General features: G+C 36.7%; 1 protein-coding gene across 1 annotated transcript; it reads left to right on the top strand.

The window, feature by feature from the left end:
- Nucleotides 1-2,307: 2,307 nt before the first annotated feature.
- LOC307154095 (uncharacterized protein) lies at nucleotides 2,308-27,791 on the top strand. The gene is made up of 6 exons (XM_079898873.1): nucleotides 2,308-2,403; nucleotides 23,514-23,609; nucleotides 24,312-24,407; nucleotides 24,604-24,702; nucleotides 25,961-25,989; nucleotides 26,117-27,791. Exons 1-6 carry the CDS (start codon nucleotides 2,331-2,333, stop codon nucleotides 26,201-26,203), a joined length of 480 nt encoding a protein of 159 aa, XP_079754999.1. The 5' UTR covers nucleotides 2,308-2,330; the 3' UTR covers nucleotides 26,204-27,791.

Below are 27,791 nucleotides of genomic sequence, written 5' to 3'. Positions count from 1 at the left end.
CTAATGCGATACCTCGTCAGGAGCTTTCTCTGACCATAATTACTGATCTCGGTCAGGTATGGGGCCAATTTATAATCAGACTTTACTTTGTGGAAGTATTTTAATTTATTTACTTGTGTGACCTTTATCTGCCAATCTTGTATGTATTCTTCTTTGGTTATGTTCCCTATTTCTTTTACTTTTGCGTGTCTGAACTGAATTGTTGGATTAAGTTGGTGTTTTTCCACTAAATGTTGCATGGGGTCGCTCTCGGGGTGTCCTGCCCTGTGTCTGAGAGCGCAGTGATGGTAACTCTCTGACTGCGCATCTGATAGATGGAACCAGAACTTTGCGGCTCTCTTCTGGATCTCAGATAGGAGAGGGAATCTGCCTAATTCTGCCCGGCAACCCAGACTCGGAGCGTTTCTGTGAGTTCCTAGGATGTTCTTGCAGAACTCAAGGTGGAAAGTTTCAACAGGGGTTTTTGTCCAGGAATCGTAATTTAGTTTAAATTTGGGGCCCCAGATTTCACAGGCGTGTAGAAGGATGGGTTTGATGATGCTGTTAAAGATTTTCAGCCACAGTTTAACGGGTGGGTTAAATTTGAACAGGGGTTTTCTTATACTATAATAAGCTCTACGTGCTTTATCAGTCAGATCTTTTCATTGCAGTGTCAAACTTTCCAGAAGCTGAGATTGTCAGACCCAAATAATGATAACAGGTGACATGATTAAGAATTGTTCCCCCAAGTGTAAATGTGTATTTGTTGTCAGTAAGGCGAGGTTTCTTCTGGAAGATCATGATTTTGGACTTCTCCATGTTTATGGGTAAGGCCCAGTCGCTGCTGAACTCCTCCAGAAGCGAGAGGCTTTGGTGCAGTCCCTCTTCATGAGGAGACGGCAGCAGAAGATCGTCAGCGTACACGAGGCTCTTGATTTCTCTGTCCTCGAGGGTCAGACCAGGACAAGAGGACTTCTCAAGTGTTGATGCTAATTCATTAATATAGAGATTAAATAGAGTCGGGCTGAGGCTGCAGCCTTGACGAACTCCTTTAGTTTGACTGAAATCATCAGTGCGTTTGTCATTAATCTTGACGCCGCATTTGTTCCCATTGTAAATGTCCTTTATGATGTCATATGTCCTTCCTCCTATTCCACTTTGAATTAGTTTTAGGAAAAGTCCATTATGCCAAACCGAATCGAAGGCTTTTTTAAAGTCAATGAAGCAGCCGAATATTTTCCCTTGTTTTGTTTGTTGGACGTGTTTTTGTATGAGTGTGTGGAGTGTGTAGATGTGATTTGATGTTCTCTGTTTAGGCATAAAGCCAATCTGACAGCTGTTGAGGATCTTGTGTTCTTGAATGAACTGGACTAATCTGTCGTTGATGATGGAGCAGAAGAGTTTGCCCAGGTTGCTGCTCACTGTGATGCCCCTATAATTATTTGGGTCGTACTTCTCACCTTGTTTATGAATTGGTTGTAATCAAGTTTTCTTTCCAGATCTCAGGAAAGTGTCCTGATTTTAATAAAAGATTGAATAATTTTAGAATTGCCTCTTTCAGTTTGGGGCTGCTGTGTTTCAGCATCTCATTAGATATTAAATCCACACCACAGGATTTTTTATTTTTTAGGGATTTGATCTTGTCTGTCAGTTCGTGTAATAATATGGGCTGGTCTAACTGGGTTAGCTGGTCTTTTACAGTGTGTTCCAGGGTGTAGAGTTGGGAGGTCAGATGTTTTTGGGTGAGGGTTGGTTCGTTTTGTGAGTAGAGTTTTCCAAAATGTTCTGTCCAGATGTTTGGGTCATAGATGGGAATGTGTTTGGGTTCTTTTGATTTATCTAAATTATTCCATAATTCCCAAAAATAGTTCTGATCGACTGCCTCCTCAATCTTATTAAGCTTTTGCTTTCATGTGATCAGCTTTTTTTCTGTATTAGAAGTGACTTATATGTTTTGAGGGTTTGCTGATATTTGTCTCGTGTTTGTTGGTTTGCAGGGTCTCTGTGTTTTGTATTTGATAATGATCGTAAATCTTTTCTTAATTTTTGGCATTCCTTATCAAACCAACCATCTTTAGCAATTTCTTTCTTACATCTATATTTTGTTTTTTTTCTCAGGGCTTTTCTGACCACTGTAGAAAATATTTCATTTAATTGATGAGTTGCTAAATTGATAGTTTTCTTTCTCTTCGCTAATGAAGTAGATAGGAATGAGTCTATCTCTGTTTTCTGATCATCTTCACACTGAGTGTTTATTCAGTTTAACCTGATCATCTTTATTTCTGTCTGTTCATGAACACATTCTCACACTCTCGTCTTTTACAGGTTCAGATTCAGTCATAAGAACAGTGATGATAATCTTCACACTAGTGATGAATGCAGTGATGATCGGTCTCTACATAATGACACTGGAGAAAACAACAGGTATGATCATATTTTAATAATGTTTGTAATTACAACGCATCATTGATCAAGCAAATAAAAGTTTATTTTACAAAGTGTTTTCATGGTAAAGTTCATGAGCTTGTCATTAAATGTCGGAGTCGTGGCACAGAGGGTTGGTCACATGATCAGGATATATTAAGCTGGAGGTTTGAGTTCGATCTCTCTCTCTCTCTCTCTCTCTCTCTCTCTCTCTCTCTCTCTCTCTCTCTCTCTCTCTCTCTCTCTCTCTCTCTCTCTCTCTCTCTCTCTCTCTCTCTCTCTCTCTCTCTCTCTCTCTCTCCTCTCTCTCTCTCTCTCTCTCTCTCTCTCTCTGCATGCGGGGAGCGTTTGGGTGTGTGTGAGTGCGGGTGGACGCGGTGAGAGGGCGGTTTTTCCTATTTCCATTTATTTCTTTCACTTGGAAGTTATGACGGATAAGTAAGGAATTAATTATATTGGATAGGTGAGCTGAAAGTTTTCGTGAGTTGTTTGGAAAGTTTGACGGAGCTGAGATGGCATCCCTTCCTGAGGGGAGTGCAGCGTCTCTCTCGCTCCGTCATGGGGTCAGGTGCATGGCGGAACCTGGCGTAAATGTGGAGGATGTATTGATCGCGGCTGGGGAGCAGATCGGCTACGACAATATTTGCTCGGCTTCTCGAATGAATAAGGCGGTGGTGATTTTCGTGAAAGAAGAAAATTTGGTTAATCGTCTGATAAGCAACGGCGTTGTGGTAAGTGGTACCTTTATTACTGTTTCACCGCTGTTACACCTACTACTAGAGTGACGATATCAAATGTGCCGCCATTCATTAAGAATAGTGAAATTGAACGAGCTCTTGCGAGTTACGGAAAGTTTGCTAGTCCAGTTAAAATGATTTCTCTTATTCTCTTGGATGCAAAAATGAGGCCTTGAAGCACGCGTTATCATTCAGAAGACAGGTTTTTATGTTTCTGAATGAACAAGATTTGAATGTTTCTTTTAGACTGGGGCATGAAGGAAAGTCGTATCTGGTTTATGCGAGTACCGGGAATAATAAATGCTTTGAATGTGAGACATTGGGCATAAGAGGGTTGCATGTCCACATAAGGCTCAGAATGTTGAGAATACGCAGCAGAATGTTGATGATGGGAATCGTGAAATAGATCGAGGAATACAACCTCAGGCTGTGAGTGAAGTACATGGTGGCGTTGCTGTGGGTGATAGTACGAGAGGCCTAGCGAGGAGCCTACTGTTGTTGTGAAGCAAAGAAGGCCTGAGAGAGGGCAAGCGCAAATGCTGGCACTGTGGCAGGTCGTAGCGCCACTTCCGGTGGCATCGCCAGATGCCGTGGCAGCTGCCAGTCGTTTCTGGCAGCTGCCAGATTTCTCGCGGCAGATGCCATGGTTTTTCTCGCTGTTTTTGCTGTTTGCTCGGTAAAAACTACACTGTTCTCAGTGGCGTGCGATGGTGTTTTTTGTTGTAGTTGTTGTAGTATTATTATTATTATTATTATTATTATTATTATTATTATTATACATTTTTATGGATCAGCTGCCAGAGTTAGTGCCAAGAGTCACAATCGTTTGTCGCCTTTTATTTTATTTGCAAGGGAGGCAGAGACTCTTTAGAGCAAAAAAAAAATGGATGAGAAAATTATCGATATTACAAAAAAAATCAATGCAAGTATTACAAAATATGACATTAAAAGCGTAAAACTCACTAGTATGTATAAAGTAATTGTCCAACAGCGACACCCGCTGGTAAAGTTAAAAAGAACAGCTGAACATCAGTTGACAAAAAAAAAAAAATGTTTGTATTGTTACTGCCTTTTGTTATTATTTTGGAATAAATGTAAAAATACGTAAAAACACTAACTTGATGACATTTATTGGTTTTGATAAACAGAATATTACACAGTGTAAAAATACAAAATATAATTGTATTTGGCCTTTTTAGTGTATTGTTTATTTAAGGGAAATATGACAACATATACACATACACGAAGCCGGAGGGCTTAGAAAGTGCAAGACAGACTCATATTGAAGTAATAACTTACAAAGTACCAGGAAATCCCTAATATGGACAAAAGCATCCAGCTATCACTGTATGATCTGAATAAAAGGCAGAAACCTTTGGAAACATGAAGGCATTAAACACACGATTGTGACCATATAGTTTATTTGTACTTTTTTTCAATCATCTCCAGGTCATTTTATGGTAAATTACAAAGTGTTTGTAGTACATTAACAAATCATTTATTGGTTATTGTCCAACAGTGTATCTGATTTCTAAGCCAATTAGAAGAAAGACATAAGAGAGAAAAAAATAAAGTTTCTATATTCTTATAAACAGTATCCTATATATATATATATATATATATATATATATATATATATATATATATAACATTTTTGTCCCACTCACTTCTGAAATGTTGGCTATGCACCTGTGTATAGTATACGTGTACATATATACTGTCTATACAGCTAAGCACTCCTTATGTGTTCTTTATGGGAAAATGCTGTTTAGCTTATTGGGTTCAGATTCTGATCGCATCTGCTTGCTGGTATGTAATATGCATCATCAAATCTTTCATTTAAAAATAAAACTGTGTAGTTTACAGCAGAAACGGCGATAAACGATTGTGACTCCTGATACGAACTCTGGCAGCTGATACATAGAAATGTATTATAATAATAAAAAAAATCATAATAAATAACACACCTGTGGGAACTTTGCATTATTAAAACAAAATCGATCGCCACTATGAACAGTGTAGTTTTAAACAGCTCCAAAAACGGCGAGAAAAAACCGTGGCATCTGTCACGAAATCTGGCAGCTGCCACGGCATCTGGCGATGCCACCGGAAGTGGCGCTATGACCTGCCACTGCCAGGGAGAGCGCCAGGCCCTGCAGGGAGGGATACTGAGAGAATGATGAGGGCTGATGAAGTTACAGTGACAGCAGAAGTAAGTGGAGTAGGTGTAGAAATGGTGATTAGTGAGGCTGGTGGAAGTGAAATTGAGCCACAACCTGAAACATCACAGGGCTTTGAAATGAGTAATGATGACAATCAATGAGATGGTGGATGACGATGCTTGTTCGGAAATTTCTGAATTTGGTTCCCAAGTTATGGGAGAATTGTATACATTGCAGGAAATAAATGACTTCTTGGATGTAACTTTTGGTAAGATAGTTGAAGTAAATGACTTCTTCCCAGATGTGGATAAGTTTATTGCTTCAGTAATTATGCTACAGAGAACGGTAAGCCATGACGAACTAAGTAAGAAGAAGAGATTTCGTTTGAAGAAACTCTTAACGAAATTACGTCAGGGTAAATCTCGTGCTTCAAATTATTAAAGCAATGATTAATTTGCACAGGGTGTCTCTCTTACAATGGTTTCTTTTTCTATCCCTTTTATCCTTTCATTTTTCTATGGAGTGTTTGAGGGTTGGTTCCTTAAATATAAATGGGGGTAGAGACAAGAAGAAATTGGCAATGGTTGAAAATAAAACAGATTAATGTTGCATTTTTACAGGAAACACATACTGATAATAATAATGAAATAGAATGGGGTATGTGGTGGGGTGGAAAGCTCGTCTTAAGTCATGGGTCAAATAATAGTGCTGGAGTTGCTATTTTATTTTCAAAGAATATGAATGTTAATATTTTAAATGTTGAGGAAATTGAAAAGGGGAGGATTATAATAACAAAAATAGAGTTTGAGTTTTTTTTTTTTGCTTTTGTAAAATGTGTATGCCCCGAATAATGGGTCAGAAAGGGTGAGGTTTTTTATGAAACTGAATGAATCTCTTAAGAAAATTGATGATGGTGTGTGTATTATTGTAGGGGGGAGACTGGAACTGTACAACAGATTTCACTGTTGATAGAAATGGTGAAGAACCTCATAATCAATCTAGTTTAGTACTATCCAAAATAATGGAAAAAAGAGGTTTGATAGATATATGGAGAGTAAGGAATGGAAGGGAAAGACAGTACACATGGGTTAAAGTGACTGACAATATTGTTTGTGGGGCTAGATTGGACCGGTTTTATCTTGGAAAAATATGGAACAACAGAGTAATGAATGTTTTTCATTCACCAAATGCCTTTTCAGATCATCATATGGTTGGTTTCGATCTTAACATGAAAGAATTGTCAAGACGTACATATTATTGGCATTTTAATGTTAAACTGTTACAAGATGGTTTGTTTTGTGAAAGATTTACAATGTTTTGGAATGAGTGGAAAATGAAAAAGAGTTTTTTTGAGAATATTAGCCAGTGGTGGGAAGTGCATGGGAAAAGCCCAAATAAGAGTTTTTTGTCAGAATTATACCTTGCATTCTTCATCTCAAATTAAAGTAACAGTACAAAGACTGGAAAGAGACATTGTGCAGTTAGAAAAAGAAATTATGGATAATCCTGGAACTGTACAGAAAGACTTTTTGGAAAAGAAGAGAATGGAACTTGGATCTTTTTTACAGGAACGGACTAAGGGAGCACTGATTAGAGCCAGGTTTTGCTCGATTAAAGATATGGATGCTCCTAGTTCTTATTTTTTTAACCTGGAAAAGAAAAATGTTCAACAGAAACAGATGTATCATCTTCGTCGTGCAAATGGAACTCTAACCTCTGATCCGGTGGAAATCAGAAAAATGGCAGTGAATTTTTATGCATCATTATATAGTAAAGAATCATGTGACTCTAAAAGTACTGAGGAATTACTGCTTGATCTACTTAGTGCTGATCTTACTGCTTGATCTACCAAAGTTACCAGATGGACATAAGAAATTCCTGGATAATGAAATTACCTTTAAGGAACTCACAGAGGCAATGCAGCAACTGTCTTCAGGTCGGTCTCCAGGAATAGACGGATTGCCAGTTGAATTTTATAAGCAATTTTGGAATCTAGTTGGAGTGGATTTGTATGAAGTATTTTTAAATTGTTTTAAAGAAAAATCACTCCCGTTAAGTTGTCGACGTGCAGTCCTCTCACTGCTTCCAAAAAAAGGGGATTTATGTTTATTGAAAAATTGGAGACCAGTGTCCTTACTATGTCTGGATTATAAGATACTGTCAAAATGTCTGGCTAATAGAATTAAGCATTGTTTAGAGTTTTTGATTGATAAAGATCAAACGTATTGTGTCCCAGAGAGATCTATTATAGACAATATATTTGTGTTACGAGATTTAGTTGATTTTAGCCACCTTAATAATAGTGATCTTGGAATTGTATCATTAGACCAAGAAAAGGCATTTGACAGGGTGGATCATCTGTTTAATGTTTTAAAACATTTTGGTTTTGGTGAAAACTTCTTATCATATGTAAAATTGTTGTACTCTGATGTGTTTATCATGGTAAAGGCTGGTGGGGGTCTTAGTGCTCCAGTACCTCTTGGTAGAGGGATCAGACAAGGCTGTCCATTGTCTGGGCAGCTGTATAGCCTAATGATTGAACCTCTCTTACATAGACTAAAAAAAACATTTACAAGGTGTGTTATTTCAAAATGGAAGTGAAAGTGTTAAATTAGTTTTGTCTGCTTATGCAGACGATATTACGGTGTTTATCACGAGGCAAGAGGATATTAGAAGTTTAAATGAGGACATTAAGCTTTATGAAAAAGCGTCCACTGCCAAAGTAAATTGGGAAAAAAGTGAGGGTTATATTATGGGTCAGTGGGACGAGGTAGGATATCCACAACTTCCAGGTGGCTTGAGATGGGGAAGGGAAGGTTTAAAAGTGTTGGGAGTTTTTATAGGCAATAGACAATATCAAATGAAGAATTGGGAGGGTATGCTGGATAAGGTGTCTGCCCGATTTTCTAGGTGGGAATGGCTGTTACCACAGTTGTCTTATAGAGGGAAAGTTCTGGTCGCCAATAACCTGGCAGCTTCTACACTATGGCACAGGTGTGTAGTCATGGATCCACCTGAGGACATTATATGTGAAATTCAGAGGAAATTGGTAAATTTTTTCTGGAGTGGCGAGCACTGGGTCAGAGCATCAGTGATCTTTTTGCCAGTTTGTGAGGGAGGACATGGCCTGGTGGACGTTAAGAGTCGTATCCACGCGTTCAGATTACAAGCAGCAAAAAGCTTTCTTTATCAAAAAGACTTGTTATGGACTCCTACAGCATGTGCCATCTTGCAGAGGGCAGGTGGGCTTGGTCTTGATAAACACCTGTTTTTAATGAACTTGGAGGATATGAATTTGTCTGAAATCACACCTTTTTATCGGACAATGTTTCACGTGTGGAGGAATGTTTTAAAGGTGGACAGAGATTGGAGCAGTTCTATTCACTGGGCTCCTGAGGAACCATTGTTTTTTAACAACATGATCCAGACAAGACTTTTGTCCTCAGTGAGTGTGCGAGCATGTCTGCTCAGGAATGGTATCGTGAAGCTGGGTCATCTAATGGATAAAGATGGATGGAAATCTGTGGAAAATATTAAGGAAGTGACTGGTTTACGATCACAGAGACTTGTTTCAAAAATGATAGAGGAAATTTCTCTGGCAATACAAATAACTTATGGAGAAAGTATAGCAACAGGACAAATGTCAAATCAGAATGACATGAAAGTTTTTCCAAGGATCAAGATTTCGTCACTAATGTGTGATGAGAATGAAGGGGAAGTTGCCGATTCTATCTTGAATTTACAGACACCTCAACTGGAGTATCTGGAATGTGCTTCGAAGAAGGCACTTTACCACACAGCAGTTAAGGTGATACACCAGAGGTCACTGAAGAGACAAAAAGCTTCCAGATGGCTAGAGTTGTTGGGACCAGACTTCCTTGTTAGAGACAGGTGGAGGACCCTGTACAAACTCCCTGTAGAAAAGCGAACTGGTGATCTGCTGTGGAGGATCATACATGGGGCGATAGCTACAGACAGGCATGTGGCACACCTGAACCCAGCAGTGGGGGGGCAGTGTAGGTTTTGTGGTGAGGGTGAAGATCTAGAGCAGCCATTCCCAAACTGTGGTCCGTGAGGGTACTGCAGGTGGTCCGTGGAAAGGCAAAATAAAAAATAAAATAACTTTTTTTTTTACCTTCATTTTACCAGGAAATTCACATAAAAAAAAATAAAAAGTAAAAAAAAATATGTAGGCCTATATTGATATAAAATTTAAATTAAATTGTCAAGTTATTGTGTGATTACTAAAATAGGCTACTGGTGCTTAGCCGTGACGTTCAAAATCAGTGCCGTTAGAACCATAACATGGATCGGTGAGTAGCAACAGGTTCTCTGAAGAGAAAAGGGTAGAGGCAAAGATGTTCTCATTATCACATCACACGCATAGCCTTTATAGGCAGTTTGTATGAAACGAAATGTTTATAAATGGAATGAATAAGGCCTGTTATTATTTTAATTTCCAGTTCGTTTCTTGATCTCGCGTTTCTGAAATGTTGTGCAGATGTGCTGTTAACGTTAAGTGGTCAAACTCAAGCCTACTTTTTGAGGGCATCAAACTCTGAAGATTAATCTCCTAAAATCGCCAAAGGTTTTGAAATGTTGACTATATCCAAGTGTTCTTATTACTGTATAGATTTCATACTCCATTGCTATGGAAAGCCTGTTGTTCAAATGAACCTGATTATGCCCTCGGGCGCTTGAGTAAATAAATAAATAAATTAAATATGTGGCAGCCGTGGTGTGCAGTAAACTTTATTTTAACAAGCCTGTTGTACTGATGTGATGACCAGTTATAGTTTTAGTGCTAGTAAGCCTATTTAGAGGTGCGGATTAATTCAGTTAGGACTCTGTGTAGACATTTTTGTATTATGAGGTGGTCCGCGAAAATTCTTGATTACAAATAGTGGTCCACACACACAAAAAGTTTGAGAACCCCTGATCTAGAGCATCTGTTTTTAAAATGCAATAGATTAAACGATTTGTTTGAATTACTTGCAACTTGGTTTCAGGGGTTTGCGGAAGAATTTTCAGATAAAATATTTATAGGAGGGTTGAAATATAGATTTTTATTAAGAAGGAGTATGTTTATTGAATTATATAGGGACAGCAAAATTGGCCATATGGAAAACTAGAAAGAATAAGGGCAGAGTTGGCAGCAACGAATTCTAGAGTAATGTGTATGAGTCTGGTGGCAGCAAGATTGAGAATGGAATTTACATACAGTCTCACAAATAATGTAGCTGCTTTTTGTGAAATCTGGTGTATTAATGAGGTTCTATGTGTCGTACATGATGATCAATTGGTCTTAAGTTTTTAAAAAATATGTATTTTATTTAGTTTTTTGAATATTACATTTTATTATTATTATTATTATTATTATAATATTATTATTATTGTGAGTGAGATATAAATGATGTCTAAATAAAAGTTGTTTAATCCTCTCTCTCTCTCTCTCTCTCTCTCTCTCTCTCTCTCTCTCTCTCTCTCTCAATTCAATTCAATTCAATTCAATTCAAATGAGCTTTATTGTCAAGACTGTGTAAAATAGCACAATATTGCCAAAGCAATAGACATATACAAACATATACAAAGTGAATAAAAAAAAAAAAACATTTCCATATTATACATAAATATATCACAATAAAAAAAAAAAAAAAAGGTTAAGTACAGAGAGCAGTTTAAGGGAAAAGAGGGTTCAGCCCTTGTCCCTCATATGATGGCAGGAGAACACACCCTATCGAAAAAGAAAGTTTTATTCAAGTGTTCTATTAGTATACTTCTTTTAAACTAAACATAAGAAAGTATACTTTCAGTCTACATTTTATATATTTCTCAGAGATATACTTTACATGTACTTCTCATAAATATACTTAAATTACACTTGTGTACTTGACTTACTGAGAGAAAAGGCCAAGTATATTTGGCCTATACTAGGGGTGCGCCGATCCGATATTCGGTATCGGTATTAGTCCGATACTGGCCAAAATCACTGGATCGGATATTGCATGAATCGCGGGAGTATAACCCGATCCGATACGATCACGTCCCTTAGTCCTAAATTGTCATACAAATGCTTAACAACACCTGAGAGACATGCCGTAAAGAGAGATGAGCAACATGCGTCACGCAGGGTTGCCAGATTTTCACATACAAATCCCGCCCAATTGCTTCTTAAAAATAGCCAATCGCGTTTCGGGGTGGGAGAGACCGCGGACTTGGCAACACTGGCATCATGTGAACGGTAGCTAGAGGTGAGTGAGGTAAGCCCTCTCAGCAATTAAGTTATCATGTCAGCTGTGTGGAGTTATTTCAAACTCAAGGACGACAAAACAAAAGCCGAGTGCAATTTATGCAATGTAAGCGTTTCGAGAGGTGGCAGCATCGTTGGAAGCTTCAACACCACAAACTTGATTAAACACTTTAGTAGTAGTAAATCGCCATCACCTGCTTTCAGACGGAGCGGCATCCACCACAAAGAGCCGCAGCCAACCGACAAGCTGAGCCATATCGCACCAAAATCGCGGACGTATCGCCAGCGATAATTATTGCGATATGGCTCAGCCTGTCAGTCAACTACGGCTCTTTGTAGTAAATGCCGCTCCATCCGAAAGCAGGCGATGGCGATTTACTACTAATCAAGGAACCGGCTTTACTGACGAGATGCGCATAACAATCTCACGATTTAAATCGCCGAGCCCTAATTCATTCTAATGATTAGTTTTATACAGGTGTTTTACAGTTCAACCTCAGATGTTACATGTGAAAAAACTTTACAGCTTGCTCTGTCTACCCTAGATTTTTTTCCCCCTTTTTTAGGTGTAATGGCTTAGAGTCTAATTTGTGAGTGCCTTATTGGACTGCGTTCTATTGCACATTTTATAATGGAGATACCTTTATTTTTATGTTAGGTTATACTTAAAGTTATTATGACTACATAAGAGTTTTGTGTTACATCCAGTTTGGCACTGGAATTATAATTTTTGTTTTATTTGCACAGTTGCACTTTAAATTTCATTAATTGAATGGTGCTGAATAATTAAAAATGCTGCTACAAGTTCTGTTTAAAAATTGTTTTAATAAAAATTAAGCAGCAGTATTGCACAACTGAGTCATGTTGTGGGCTACTTATTTCTTCCTTTAGGAAAGTAGAACATTTATTGCACTGTTTGAGCATGATGCTTTTTAGATGGCTAGGTTAAGCACAGTGCATCCTCCTGACAAATGTGTTATTATTAACAGCTTAATTAAGAAAAAAATATATGGTATTGTATCGGTATCGGTATCGACAGATACTCAAGTGTGTGGTATCGGTATCGGTATCGGACATGAAAAAGTGGTATCGAGCCACCCCTAGCCTATACCTATACTCAATCTTTTGATCGAGATATACTTAAAAGTATAATTAAGTATTCAAAGTATACTTGGCTTCGTAACTCTTGTGTTAACTCTTTTGAGTAGCCTATTAAATATACTTTTTTTACATAGTTTTTCATATATTCGTCTTATGAAACTTACATTGTTTGAAAATATTGATTAGAATATTGATATTACAGATATGTTTCTAATTCTGCGTATCTGAATTTTTGTTTAGGCTAGTCCACTGGTAGTGTATAGAAATTTACTTTAATTCTACTTTACTCTTTCCCCACCATTGACTGAATTTTCCAGCTATCCATGTTTTCAGTGTTATACGGTAGGGGGCGCTATATGACACATCTTCTAGTACAGAATCTCCGGATCAAAACACAGGAGAAGAAGAAGCTGAAACAAGTGATAGAAGGTTGCTGAGTCAAATGTAAAATACCGTGATCTTCAAACATTAAACAGCGTATAAATCAAAACTGCTTAATGTTTCCAAATGAAATGTCGAACCCATGAAGAGAAAACGACTGTGAAGCTTTGGGCTGTTGGACTCGATCTACTCCATCTGTGTTTTGATCATCGTTATCAATCTGATCAAGGCAGACAAAATGTGATTTTTGACAAAAATGTGATTTTCTCAACTTTTTTGTTTAAAATGTTGCCTTTCTTTATGAAACTTACCGACATTCAAGTGTTGATAAAAGGATGCATGAAGCTAAAAAAATGTTTTTAAAATTAGTACAGTTAAAGGTATTTGTCAAGTATAAAAAATAATATCTACGTTTGAAAATATACTGCAAGTGCAAAAATAATATATAAATAGTAAACTATAAGTATAATTTTATGTTCACTTAAATAAAACAGTATAATTGCAGTATAAACTACTAAACTAGTAGTTTACTGAGTACACTTCAGTGTGTACTTTCATAAACTAAAAAATTTACTACTTGTATTAAAATAGTAAAATACTAGTATACTTATAAGTTCACTTGTTATACAGATGCATTTAAAATGAGAAACCTAGATGTGTACTTAAAGTTTACCACTGTTACACTTATAGTGCACTTAAACGTATACTTTTATATACTAAAAGTGGGCCAATTTAGTCCCAAGCAGTATTGAAGTAGTACACTTACAAGTTTACTACAAGTACAGATTGATATTAGTACACTTACTACATCAAGTATACTTAAAAATATACTTGAACATTACTATACTTAAGTATACTTAATAAAATTAACTTGAAGTATACTACTTTTTCGTAAGGGCACACTGCACTGCCAGGAGAACACACTCTTCTTTCTCTCCCAAAATACAACACAGTTTGTTTATGAGGCTCGCTTGTTGGAACTGAGGTCAAATCTGTGCTATTGGTGTGAAATAAGAGTCTCTGATGTGTTTATACTCGCTGCACTCGGTGAGGAAGTGCAGCTCGTCCTCTACGACTCCATCAGAGCAGTGTGAACACAGTCTGAGCTCTCTGGCTCTCCAGCTCTGCTTGTGTCGGCCCGTCTCCACACACACACTGTGCGATATCTAATGCGATACCTTGTCAGGAGCTTTCTCTGACCATAATTACTGATATCGGTCAGGTATGGTGCCAGTTTATAATCAGACTTTATTTTGTGGAAGTATTTTCATTTATTTAATTGTGTGACCTTTATCTGCCAATCGTGTATGTAATCTTCTTTGCTTATTCTCCCTATTTCTTTTACTTTTGAGTGTCTGAACTGAATTGTTTAATTAAGTTGATGTTTTTCCACTAAATATTTCATGGGGTCGCTCTCTGTGTGTCCTGCCCTGTATCTGAGAGCGCAGTGATGGTCACTCTCTGCGTCTGATAGATGGAGCCAGAACTTTACGGCTCTCTTCTGTGAGTTCCCAGGATGTTCTTGCAGAACTCAACGGGGAAAATTTCAACAGGGGTTTTGTCCCAGGATTCGTAATTTAATTTAAATTTGGGGCCCCAGATTTCACAGGCGTGTAGAAGGATAGGTTTGATGATGCTGTCAAAGATTTTCAGCCACAGTTTAATGGGCAGGTTAAATTTGAACAGGGTTTTCTTATACTATAATAATCCCTACGTGCTTTATCAGTCAGATCTTTTATTGCAGTGTCAAATTTTCCAGAAGCTGAGATTGTCCGACCCAAATAATGATAACAGGTGACATGATTAAGAATTGTTCCCCCAAGTGTAAATTTGTATTTGTTGTCAGTAAGGCGAGGTTTCTTCTGGAAGATCATGATTTTGGGCTTCTCCATGTTTATGGGTAAGGCCCAGTCGCTGCTGAACTCCTCCAGAAGCGAGAGGCTTTGGTGCAGTCCCTCTTCATGAGGAGACGGCAGCAGAAGATCGTCAGCGTACACGAGGCTCTTGATTTCTCTGTCCTCGAGGGTCAGACCAGGACAAGAGGACTTCTCAAGTGTTGATGCTAATTCATTAATATAGAGATTAAACAGTCGGGCTGAAGCTGCAGCCTTGATGGACTCCTTTAGATTGACTGAAATCATCAGTACGTTTGTCATTAATCTTGACGCCGCGTCTGTTCCCATTGTATATATCCTTTATGATGTCATATGTCCTTCCTCCTATTCCTCTTTGGATTAGTTTTAGGAAAAGTCCATTATGCCATATACCGAATCAAAAGCTTTTTTTAAATCAATGAAGCAACCAAATATGTTCCCCTGTTTTGTTTGCTGGACGTGTTGTTGTATGAGTGTGTGGAGTGTGTAAATGTGGTTTGATGTTCTTTGTTTAGGCATAAATCCAATTTGACAGCTGTTGAGGATCTTGTGTTCTTGAATGAACTGGACTAATCTGTCACTGATGAAGGAGCAGAAGAGTTTGCCCAGGTTGCTGCTCACTGTGATGCCCCTATAATTATGTGGGTCGTACTTCTCACCTTGTTTAAAAATTGGTGTAATCAAATTTTCTTTCCAGATCTCAGGAAAGTGTCCTGATTTTAATAAAAGATTGAATAATTTCAGAATTGCCTCTTTCAGTTTGGGGCTGCTGTGTTTCAGCATCTCATTAGATATTAAATCCACGCCACAGGATTTTTTTATTTTTTAGGGATTTCATCTTGTCTGTCAGTTCATTTAATAATATGGGCTGGTCTAAATGGTTTAGCTGGTCTTTTACAGTGCGTTCCAGCTCATATAGTTAAGAGGTCAGATGTTTTTGGGTGAGGGTTGGTTCATTTTGTGAATAGAGTTTTTCAAAATGTTTGGTCCAGATGTTTGAGTCATAGATGGGAATGTGTTTGGGTTCTTTTGATTTATCTAAATTATTCCATAATTCTCAAAAATAATTCTGATCAACTGCCTCCTCAATCTTACCCTCCGGTGCTCTTCGTTTGGGAGTCACACGAGTTATCTTCCCGGTCAGAAGTGACCGGACACCTAAAAATGAAACTTCCTCCACCCCAGTAAAACCAATGCAATTTATTTTTGCTCTATAATATTTTTTCTTTTTAATTTTGTATTTTGAGAGAATTTGATGTAACTTATTAATTAGGGCTGTATGATTAATCGCAATAAAACCGCACGGGATTTGGCAAAGGCTGCGGTTATCTTATGCTCAGCTTGTCAGTGGAGTGCGGCTGATCGGTAGTAAATACCATAGATATCATATCTATGGTAAATACTGCCCCATCTGAATGCCAGAGGGCACTCTCACGCAAACATGATAAATATGCCTCGCCGCAGAAGTACAATAATGAGCATCATTCCAGGAAATCCCTATCGCTGTAGCTGAATAAGATTGAAACGCTTTGATTAACCATGACTTATAAATACACGACTGCCTTATTCTGTGTAAGAAGCACATCATCTTACAGAAGGAGGAGCTCAGCTGTCGTTATGAAGTGAGTTTGGAGTAAATGCATGTTATTAAATGTTGTCTGTTGGAGAAGAGGTTCATAAATGCTTCTCATGTTTTGGAAAGATGTTTGACGCACGTTGTTTTTTCAAATGCTCGTTATTAGTGACTCAAACTCACAGTGCTTTCAGATGAAGCAGCGTTTACAGAGTCGTACGTCACTGACAAGCTGCGCATAAAAAATAATCGCAGCCTTTGTGATTTTAAAATCGCGATAAGCCATCTTGATTTAAGTGCGATTACATGGAAAGTGCGATTAATAATATTTATGCAACATTTATGGTCCATTTTTTGCCATTGAAATTAATTTTAAAAAAAATCTAATTTTTATAAATATTTATTCAATTATTGCAGTATTTCTGATTAATAGAGACTAGGCCTTTTAAATCCATTTTTTTTTAAAGTCAGATAAGCGCCATCTGTTGATACAAAATTAAATATTGCATGTTATTGCATGGGTTTACCACTAGATGCCTGTATAGCTCTCTATGGAGAGGCTCGTGAATTCTCTAGTTGTTTTTGGACCAAATTACTTACTTTTAAGATGTGGATTTGAATGTATTTTTTTAGAAATTCTCAAATAAAACTTTTTGCCAAGGTTTCTAATTTTTTTTTTAATAAATTCGATGTGAAGTGTACACGTTTTTGCATTATTACTACAGTCAAACCTGAATACAGAGAAAGCATTTTGTTACAGGTAACATTAAAATTCAATTAAAAAAAATACAAAAATAAACCGTAATGCTTTATCACAACTTATTGTTATTTATATTATTATTTTTATTATTATTATTTAAACATCATATTAATTATTATTTTAATAATTGTAATAATAATTATATATATATATAAATTATAATTATTATTAATTATGTTTTTCACTATTGATGTTTTAGAGTTTCACCCCTTTATTGCTGAGTACATTGAAGAGCAAAAGTGTGACTAATGTTTTTACGACCATTTAGCCTGCTGGAATCATGCCTTAATTTTTGTGTGTGTTCACATCCAATGCCATATAAGTCACAGAGTTTCGTAACATTCCGTTGAAGCTGTGATTTTTAAAAATTCAGATTATTTAAACAGATTTATTTTTAATCACAATTCATTGGTGTGTACGTGTATAAAAGTGTGTGTTGTGTGTGTGTGTGTGTGTGTGTGTGTGTGTGTGGGTGTGGGTGTGTGGGTGGGTGGGTCTGTTTTGCACTCTTGATGTTTTAAGAGTGTCACCCCTTCATTGTTGAGCACTTTTTTTCTGCATCGTGGCCGATTTGTAGATTGTACACACACAAATTCTCAGAATTGTGTTTTTGTCAATTTCCCATTCATTTCCTATGGCCTGTCATTTTTGACCGAAGAGCACAAGTGTGACTATTTTTTTTACGACCACTTAGCATGCTTGGATCATGACCTCAATTTTTTTGTGTGTTCACATACCACATGCCATAAAAGTCACCAAGATTCGGAACATTTCGATGAAGCTGTGATTTTTAACAATTCAAATCAGATTTTTTTTCGGTCAGAAATGACCGAAGAGCACCTGAGGGTTTTAAGCTTTGCTGTCATGTGATCAGCTTTTTTCTGTATTAGTGGTGACTTGTGTGTTTTAAGGGTTTGCTGATATGTGTCTCGTGTTTGTTGGTTTGCAGGGTCTCTGTGTATTTTTATTTGATAATGATCGCAATTCTTTTCTTAATCTTTATCAAACCAACCAGCTTTAGCAATTTCTTTCTTACATCTGTAAGTTCAGACTGAGGACTGTGTGACTGTGGTCTGATACCGGCAGCTGTGGCATCTCTGTGAAATAGTTGATTTGACTGTGGTCTATATCTGTGATGGCGTAATCTCCTGCGCTGCTGCCGAGATATGAGCAGTGAATCGACCCAGAGAATCTCCCTTTGTTCTGCCGTTAACTTTATACAGACCCAGGCTTTTGCAGAGATGCAGGACTTTATTGTCATAATTCTGACGTGCCTTAGTAAAGTGTTTCCGTTGATATATTTGTGAATTGTTCATATATTTGTCTCCATCTGAGGTAACTGTTAATGTAATCCGCTTCCCCGTTTCTAGCATTCAGATCCCCCATTAACAGAACCGGTCCTAGAGATTGAGAGTAAATGATCTCTGACTGTAGGGTTGAAGAGATATCTAATAAGGAGACTCATATGGGGGGATATATGTGGCACACAGGTACATGTCCTCATCTAAACACACAAGCTCATTTTGAAGTTTTATCCAAATGTGTGTTTTTCCTTTTTTCCCAGGCTGAATATAGTGCCACAGATGATCTTTGAAACAAACTATGATTCCTCCTGAATCTCTTCTGTTTTTAATGTTAGGCTGTTTGATTGAAGGGATTCGTAGCTCTCTGTAGTTTAGAGGAGTGCAGATTCTGGAGTCTAAATGACTCCATGTCTCAAGTAATATAATCATATCTGAACTATATACAATATTAACAAAATCAGGGTTAGTAATTTTCTCCCCAACATCAGAAAAGAACGTCCCCTGAATATTATAACTTGTTATAACATTCTTGACAGACACATTATGAGTATTTACACCGACACGCTCAGGGATGGGCAGTGTTTCAGATACATGTATTTAAAATACGTATTTGAAATACAAAATACTATTTTGTATTTTAAAGCCTTTGGAAAAAAAATCAAATGTAATTTGTATTTAAATACATTTAAGATGAGTATTTTTGTATTTTCAAAATACATAAAATACTTTTTGCCAGTCAACCTCTTTATCGGGGTACTGATTTTGTGCATCAACTAGTTCAGACATTCACTAGCTCAGCATTGGATCAGCGATTTCTTTTTTTTTTTTTTATAAGGTGAGAATGTCATGATCAATTCTACTTGTTGATTTAAGTTAAACTAGTGCATTATTCACTTCAGTTAATATGAAAGAGTAAAAGAGCAGAGGCAAGTGGGAAAATAGCGTTAGCCAATCAGTCTTCTTGACCGGTTGTTGATTTTGATCAACTAGCTTGTGTGTTTATGTGTTTAGAGCATTACTGCATGTTAGGGCTGGGTGATATGACACTACATATCATAGCGATGATATAAAGTTTGAAGTGATGGAACTTTTTCTAAATCGTTTACATAGATGAGCCAATTTGTGGGGTAAGCAAATTTATCCGTGCAGCTTTTAGTGGGCAGGAATTACTGGAACGTTGGAGTGGAAAAACAAACACTGATGAATGATACACCACAAAAATCTTCAGTTTTTTTGTTTTATTGTACATAAAAAAATATAATCAAAAAGGGGTAAATAGTGTCAAATGAATCTAAATTAATTATAATTTTAAATTTTAGATACACTTTCTAATTTTTTAATAAACTGCAAAAAAAAAAAAAAAACTGCAAAAAAAAAAAAAAGAGTTTGAAATTCAGTTTATGCTGTGAAATCAAAACTGACATTGAGAATTGTGAAACCATGATATTGTTACTGTGAAGTAAATTTGAGATTTTGGTCATTCATATTCTTTGCTTGATAGCAGAAAAGGTTCCCACAGTTTTACATACAGTATTTTTTAACACTAGAAGTGCCAGAATTCCGTAACTACTAGAACTGCTGCAAGCGGTCATTTTGACCGCTATATTCCAAACTCTATATCTTTAATGATAAATACCCATTTGAGAGATTAATGCATTTATTGTATTAATATGTCTTTAAAAAACAAAACAATACCAAACTGTACATTTAAACAAGTTTAATTATACATTTATAAATAAATAATATCCGTAGATGTCCTGAACAAAATGACGGAGTAGCCCATATTTGTTTACACAGTTCGATCGCGTCCGCGCCCGCCGACACACACACACACACACACACACACACACACACACACACACACACACCAACCATATTCCAGTATTGCAATCTTGACATTGCAGCCTGTTCATTATAGCCACAATAAAATACAATAATAAAATAGTCAACCTAACATATAAAAATTCCACTGCTCTGTTTGTCAGTAGCCTACAATTCGTACCATTTTGCGCATGTGAAGAGGATGATTTTTTCCGTCGATATTGGAACGTGAGTGAAGTACAAAGCCTATAATAAAGAAATAGTTTACCATCCAAATACATTGCAAATGTTGAAACATTTTGATTCTAATTAGAAAGTTACGTGAGCCTAACGCCGCTTACTTTCACTTTCGCTTATAAGTTATAACGCATTTCATTTTGGCTTATAGATATTTTTTCATTCTTGTTCTGTTCTGAATATCATTACATTTAAATGATTTGTTGTTGAATATGTTTAGTGTATTTTTAACCACATTTTATTGTTGTGTATATTGGTATAGCCTATAATAATACCGCGAAATTCCGTGCGGTCAATATGACCGTCTATGGCCGAAATAGGTAAATATGTTCATTTGTTTTTTTGCCTTATGTGTAATTTATATGAAAAACATTTTAAATGAAAATACAGACACTTTTAGGAAAAGTCAGGTACCAGCAGCATTGTATTTATTCTTTCAACAAAGTTATTGCAGATATAAAATTCAAAACGGTCAAAATGACCGCCATGGCCGTTCTAGTGTTAAGTGTTCACCACAAGTAATAGACTACATTGTAACCAGAAATAAGTATATAAATGGCTGCTATTTTGCATAAGTTTATTTGTAATTGCCAGAAAGAAAGAAAGAAAGAAAGAAAGGGCAGAGATGAGGTTGGGAATGAAAAGTCAGTAGGCCTGTAGTTTCTTCATTCACTGTGACCTATACCTGCACTGGATGGCCAATTTCACATGACTGTATTTTGTGTATTTTCAATAATCTTCAATAATTTGTATTTAAATACATTTTTTCACACAGTATTTTGGATTTTAAAGACATTTCCATGTATTTATGCCCATCTCTGCACACGCTCACCGTGTGTTTTCTGAGGGTGTTTCAGGCCTGACTCCTTGATGGTTTTTGCGAGCAGTCTCATGTGCTCTCGATGGATGTGGATACGGTCATATACAGTAGATGCTCATGGGTGATGCGCTGATGGGTCATGCTCATGGGTGATGCGCTGATGGTCATATAGACGCTCATGGGTGATGCGCTGATGGGTCATGCTCATGGGTGATGCGCTGATGGTCATATAGACGCTCATGGGTGATGCGCTGATGGGTCATGCTCATGGGTGATGCGCTGATGGTCATATAGACGCTCATGGGTGATGCGCTGATGGGTCATGCTCATGGGTGATGCGCTGATGGTCATATAGATGCTCATGGGTGATGCGCTGATGGGTCATGCTCATGGGTGATGCGCTGATGGTCATATAGACGCTCATGGGTGATGCGCTGATGGTTGGCTGTGTGAACATTCGGCATTTGAGCACAGGTGTTAGCTCTCTCTGCGTTGATGATCCTTTGAGGGACGTCTCTGCGAGGTAGAAGGATTGAGATGATGACCTTGGCTCCGGGTTATATCCTGTTGGACAGTGCTTTAATGACGTCCACCCTCACACTGAGGTCGTTTGTTCCGGTGTGAAGAATGATGTGTGACGGCGCACTGAACACACCCTCTCACAGCAGTCTCAAAGCAGAGTGTGAGGTGGGACACCAGAACTTCACAGATCTGCCCGGAAACAGTCGTCTGTGGTCAAGATGGTGGCCGCTGGAATCACAGAGATTGACGATGTTGTCTTTACTCGTCTGTTTTCTGCCGGTGCTCGTGGATGGTGCGGTGTTGTAGTTGGTGGATGGTATTGTGTGATGTTGACTTTCCTCTTGAGGCTCTGAGGGGCTTGATGAGATTGTGGGCTTTCAGGAGTGGAGGAGCTGTGTGATTGTGTGCTGACACACTGCTGATGTTGAGCTGATGTTTGGATGCGTTCAGGAGTGGAGGCGCTGTGTGTTCTCTCTCTCTCTCTCTCTCTCTCTCACTCTCTCTCTCTCACTCTCTCACTCACTCACTCACTCACTCACTCACTCTCTCTCTCTGTCTCTCTCTCTCTCTCTCTTTCTCTCTCTCTCTCTCTCTCTCTCTCTCTCTCTCTCTCTTTAAGACTCTTTCTTCGGCAAAGGTTAACTGGAAAAAAAGTGAAGCCATATTAGTTGAAAACTGGCCAAAAGGTGAACCAAGAGTTCCTGATGGTCTAAAATGGACAAGAGATGGTTTTAAATATCTAGGAGTCTTTTTTAGGAAATGAAAAACCAGAATTGCATTCGGTCCCAGAAAAAATCTATTAACATTGACTGTATTTTCATCAATACATCTACTGGGGGATCTATACAGGCCAGGCGGTGCGGAAGTGCAGAGGCAACCAGACTGATGATGATCAAGATTCTCCTTTATAGGAAATATTAGTGCGTTTATGCACTGTATGAGGTTAAAACCCTTATTTGATATCTTGAGAACTTTTTGCTTCTTTTGATGTGGTTTTCTCAATGAAAGTGTTTATTTGTGGGTTTAAATATGTGAAAAAAAATCATCATCTGTGTCAATTGTTAAGTTTCTTGTTGGGTCAGGCAGAAATGGTGATTTATGCCACAAGAAAAGAAAAAAAATAGCAAAATGTTTGCAACAGTTTGGCAGCAGTTTTTGTAAAATTTGTCAAATCTAGGATTTTGATTGATTATCATTATTATAGATTAATGCATGATCTTTTATCTTTTGAGGTAATGTGGTGTTTAAATAAGATCCTTTGTGAAATTGTTGAAGAAGAGTTGTTGTTTTCTTTCTTTTAAGTCTTTTGTTTGTTTTTGATACCAATGGTGTTACTTTACAGTTTGTAAATACTGGTTTTTGTTATGTAAATTGTAATAAAAAGGGTTTTGAAAATCAAAAAATCTCTCTCTCTCTCTCTCTCTCTCTCTCTCTCTCACTCACACACACACACACACACACACACACACTGTCCTGTAATGAAGACAAAATCCCTTGTATTATAATTAAGACACTTGTGTAATAAAGTGCTGGAGAAGTGATTCTTTATTTGATCTGATCATGAACAGATCCTATCGGATGGGGCTGTGTGCTGGTGTTTCTGCAGATGCTCTGGACAATTATGAAGTTTACAGATGAGACCTATTATTTTGATATTGATAAAGGTACAGTATTGATCATCTTTCATCATCTTCTCTGTTTGATGTTTCAGTTTTGGTTCATGTAAAATTAAATACTTTAGTAGTTGATGATATTAAACAGTGCAGGGCCAGTAATATTAAGCAGTTTTGAGTGTTTAGAAGAGAGACACATTTTGAAGAAAAAAAAACCCTGTCCCTGTGTCTTAATTCAGTTTAAATTGTTATAAATCTGATTCCTGATGGAAACGACTGACAGACGCTGTGGACTGGATGAGACGATCATCAGTTATATTGATTGATCTCATTAATTAACAGTTATTAATTAATAAAAAGCAGTTGAATACATCATGATAAAATATGAATAATTGATCAACACAATAGTTTAAGATGATTTATCTCAGATGAGCTGTAGAAGAATGAAGGACTGAAATCAATCAAATCATAAATCACACAGATTTAATACAGTTATGAGAAATTAAATAATATAATCAAGCAAACAAAGACTCATAAATAATTTTAAATGTCTATTTATGTTCAGTTTTTCTGTGTTTCTATGATTTTCAATAATTTTCTCTAATAATATTTTTCTAATAATTAAATTGTAATTAATTAAACTAAATCATTTTTCTAGTGAGTATATAAACATGTTTTATGTCCCTGAAGGTAAACTGATGATAATCTGCATTTGTTTGATCTTCATATTAAATATGTAAACTTGCATTACAGGTTTTCAGCGTTTTGTCCTCATGTATGTGTTTGGATCAGTCGGTGTTGTTCTTCTGACCTCCGCTGCACTAATAACTGAACTGATACTGAAAACAGGTGAGCGAACACAACACTCTCAGGAAAATAAAGATCATGGTGAATAGAGAAAGATTAAACGTGTATTAATGATAATCTTTCATCTTGAGTGACTGAAATATTTTACTCACATTGAGGCAGAAATCGCCTGGAGTGATTATACAAATATAGATTTCATTTCTCCAAACAGTGATGATAATATTCTGGTGTTTTTCAGTGAATGGTGATCGTACGCTTGGAGATCTGAGGTTCATCGTCTTTCCGGTTGAATGTTTCTTTGTCGTGTCTGTGCTGATTTCAGGATTATTTCCATCCCGTGAGTATAAACCAGAATTGTTTCTATTACAAACCATTTATCTCGCGTCTCACAATCATGTGTCTTTCTTCAGAACAAACACAATTCATCAAAAATAAACAATCAATCCTTTAATTTCCTGAAGTCTGATTCATTCACAGATTTAACACACAGATTGTGGTGTGTGTCTTTGATTTGCTGTAAAGCTGCTGTTTGATTGACAGTGAGTGTTTAATCGCTGAGAGACTCAAACACACTCATCAGAGGTGTATCCCCTTATGAAAAGTATATATAAAATATATTTCCCATATATGAATGATCAATATTTTAAATGGTTTAACAGTATATTTGAATATATACAGAATAATATATTGTGTTAATATAGCACAATATATATTGAATAATACATAAGGGATTTCCGCTTTTCATATATTGAAAAATATGTGACAATATATTTACTAATATATCATAATTTATGTCATTTTATATTCAGTAATACACTTCATATTACATACATGTATATGTGATCAGATATGGCACTGCATGTCAAATATTGCAGATATATTTACTCATGCAAAATAAACACACATATGTAGAGAAATATATAATGTAATATATTTCTTATATTTTTTTATTATTTACATTATAAATGTTTCATATTTTCAAGCTAGTTAATAAGAGCAGAAGCACACACTATATTAATATTGAGCAAAATACATTAAATAACACTTTATTTTAACATTTGCTCTCCTTTAACAGTCAGAAGCAAAGCATGCTGGGAACTAGAAATCTGATGTTAACTGTGTGTGTGTGTGTATATATGTGTGTGAACATACATCCACATTTATATGGGAACATGTGTATGTGTAATATATCTACACATTAAAGGATAAAACTTTGTGAATATTACATGTAATGCTATTTTTGTCTTCATTTATAAATATTTTATATGTATTAATATATAGCCATACATGGTCAATGCATATATTGCAGTATATTGAAAAATATAAGCACTAGTTTCCCATTTATAGAAATGTATTATGTAATATATCGCATTATATTTTGCAGTATATTCCCATATATTTTTGTTCCGTAAGGGTCTGGACAAAAAGGGTCAAAGTCACTATTAAAATCAATATTAAGCGACAGCAGTTTTTAAAATGATGTCTTTTTTAAAGGTCTATGTAAATGAGTAGTAATTTCATATAATTTGAAGTGAGAATGATCAGATTGAAACAGATCCACTGATGTCTTTTCTCTCTCTGTTCTGACTTCACAGAGATCAGAAAGTGTCTGAAGTCTTGTCAGGTTAGTATCATTTATTTACTTATATTTGACCCGTAACATCAGGAGACTTTTAACTTCATAATTCACAACTCTCCAAAAGTATGAGGATGTGATAGAGTTTAAATGACGTGTCTTGCTCTAAACACAGGATTCAGTGAGATCTGTACGAGTCAAGAGATCTCAGCAGAACCAGAACCAGAACCCAGAAGAAACAGAGATGTTAGAGAATCCTTGAGTTTAGGAGGAAACTCAGCCGGATTCAGTGCGGTCACAAACATGAGAACAAGGATTATTCCAGATTTATATCCAACACGTTAAGGCACAATTTAAAGCTGTTTGAAACCACATGGATTGTGAAAAGCATCAAATACAAAAATGACACTGACGGTTTGATCATGTGATCGAGCTGAGTTCAGTGTAGTGCCGTTATGTGAGGGTTAATGCCCGACGAGGTGTCCATTATCAGGTATTAATGGACGACGGCGAGGCGTGAACCGTCCGACGCGCAGCGGAGTCCACTATTCAGTCCACTATTCACCCAGACCATGGTATAATCTTTGTTAATATAGTTTTGTACATTTTTCTTGGTTTTGTAAATATATGCAGAGTGTTTTTTATTGTGTTATAAAACTTTTGCTTTGTATGTGATGTTGATTTTAGCTGTAAGCAAAGTTCAACAGTGTAAATAAATCAGAAACACTGAGACTGAATATTTAAACCTTCAGATGGCGGATCAGATCCTTCTTTATGACAATATCTACATTATAAAAGCATTATGACACATATACTGTTATTTACATTCAGATAAATTCAGGAGAGTAACAGACAAATAATATTATCATCATGATTGCAGCAATGGAGTTTAAAGAGTTTGTATTTCTACAATGTTTGAATTATTAAATATTTCTGTCAGATCAACGGCTGCTGATTGTCTGATATTATCAGTCGACTTCAGTGAAGTTCAGTTGATCTGCTGATCTGGAGCTCAGATGTGTTTTCTTCAGTGTTTTGTCTGATCAGAGAGCAGTGTTACAGTGTTCAGGCCAGTGTTTCCTCAGCTCTGTGTTCATGTAGTGATAGATCCACGTGATGAAGAGATGATGATCAGCAGTGCAGATCCTCACAGAGCCGAAAGCGCCTCTACAGGACATGACACAGATATTAATGCTCATAATAATATATATTAATAGAACTGAAACACATTCATGCTGAATCACAGCTTTCAGAACAGCATTTATGGATATTAAAAATTATATTTACCTTTCTGAATGTGTGCAGAGCAGCAGCCAGAAACCCGTCAGCAAGAGTCCAGAACATTCCATGAGAGCAAAGATTACGACGGTGAAATAAATCTGTGTTATTCCTCTAATGTGACTGAATCTGGGTTCAAAACTCTGAGTTGTTGTTTCATTCCTTCCTTCCTCTTGCTGGACAATGTCTGTAATTCCTTCTTTATAAAGTTTCCAGAACAGGATGAGTCCAAACGTAGAGGAGACAAGCACATGCAGATCAGCCGTCCTCCTCCACAATGACTCTAAAGATCATAAAATTCATAAAAAAAACTCGAAATTCTACATAATCTCTAATGATGGTCAAAACATGGGATTTTGTATGTGAATGATGAATGCGTTCAGATGTCATAGTTGTGTGTGAAGAACAAGCTGAAAAAGTCTTTATTTACTGTTAGTTTGAACACAGTCTGTATTTTTTTTCTCGTCTTTTTATTGCAATATCCATCCGTTATTTCTAATGAGGTAAAAACATGTATATAATATTTGTATTAATGTTAAATTAATAAACTGGGAAACTGTATTTTGACTATT

The sequence above is a fragment of the Squalius cephalus genome (genome assembly GCF_949319135.1).
Source record: "Squalius cephalus genome assembly, contig: scaffold_87, whole genome shotgun sequence".
Taxonomy (NCBI): domain Eukaryota; kingdom Metazoa; phylum Chordata; class Actinopteri; order Cypriniformes; family Leuciscidae; genus Squalius; species Squalius cephalus.
This window is presented reverse-complemented; position numbering and strand designations above follow the sequence as displayed.

What these genes read in the sequence shown, in the direction of transcription:
- LOC307154095 (XM_079898873.1), top strand. Translation starts at nt 2,331, where the DNA reads ATGATAATCTTCACACTAGTGATGAATGCAGTGATGATCGGTCTCTAC. An exon ending in TTATTTTGATATTGATAAAG is followed by an intron (nt 23,610 to 24,311) that starts GTACAGTATTGA and finishes CTTGCATTACAG; the next exon opens with GTTTTCAGCGTTTTGTCCTC. An exon ending in TTCAGGATTATTTCCATCCC is followed by an intron (nt 24,703 to 25,960) that starts GTGAGTATAAAC and finishes CTGACTTCACAG; the next exon opens with AGATCAGAAAGTGTCTGAAG.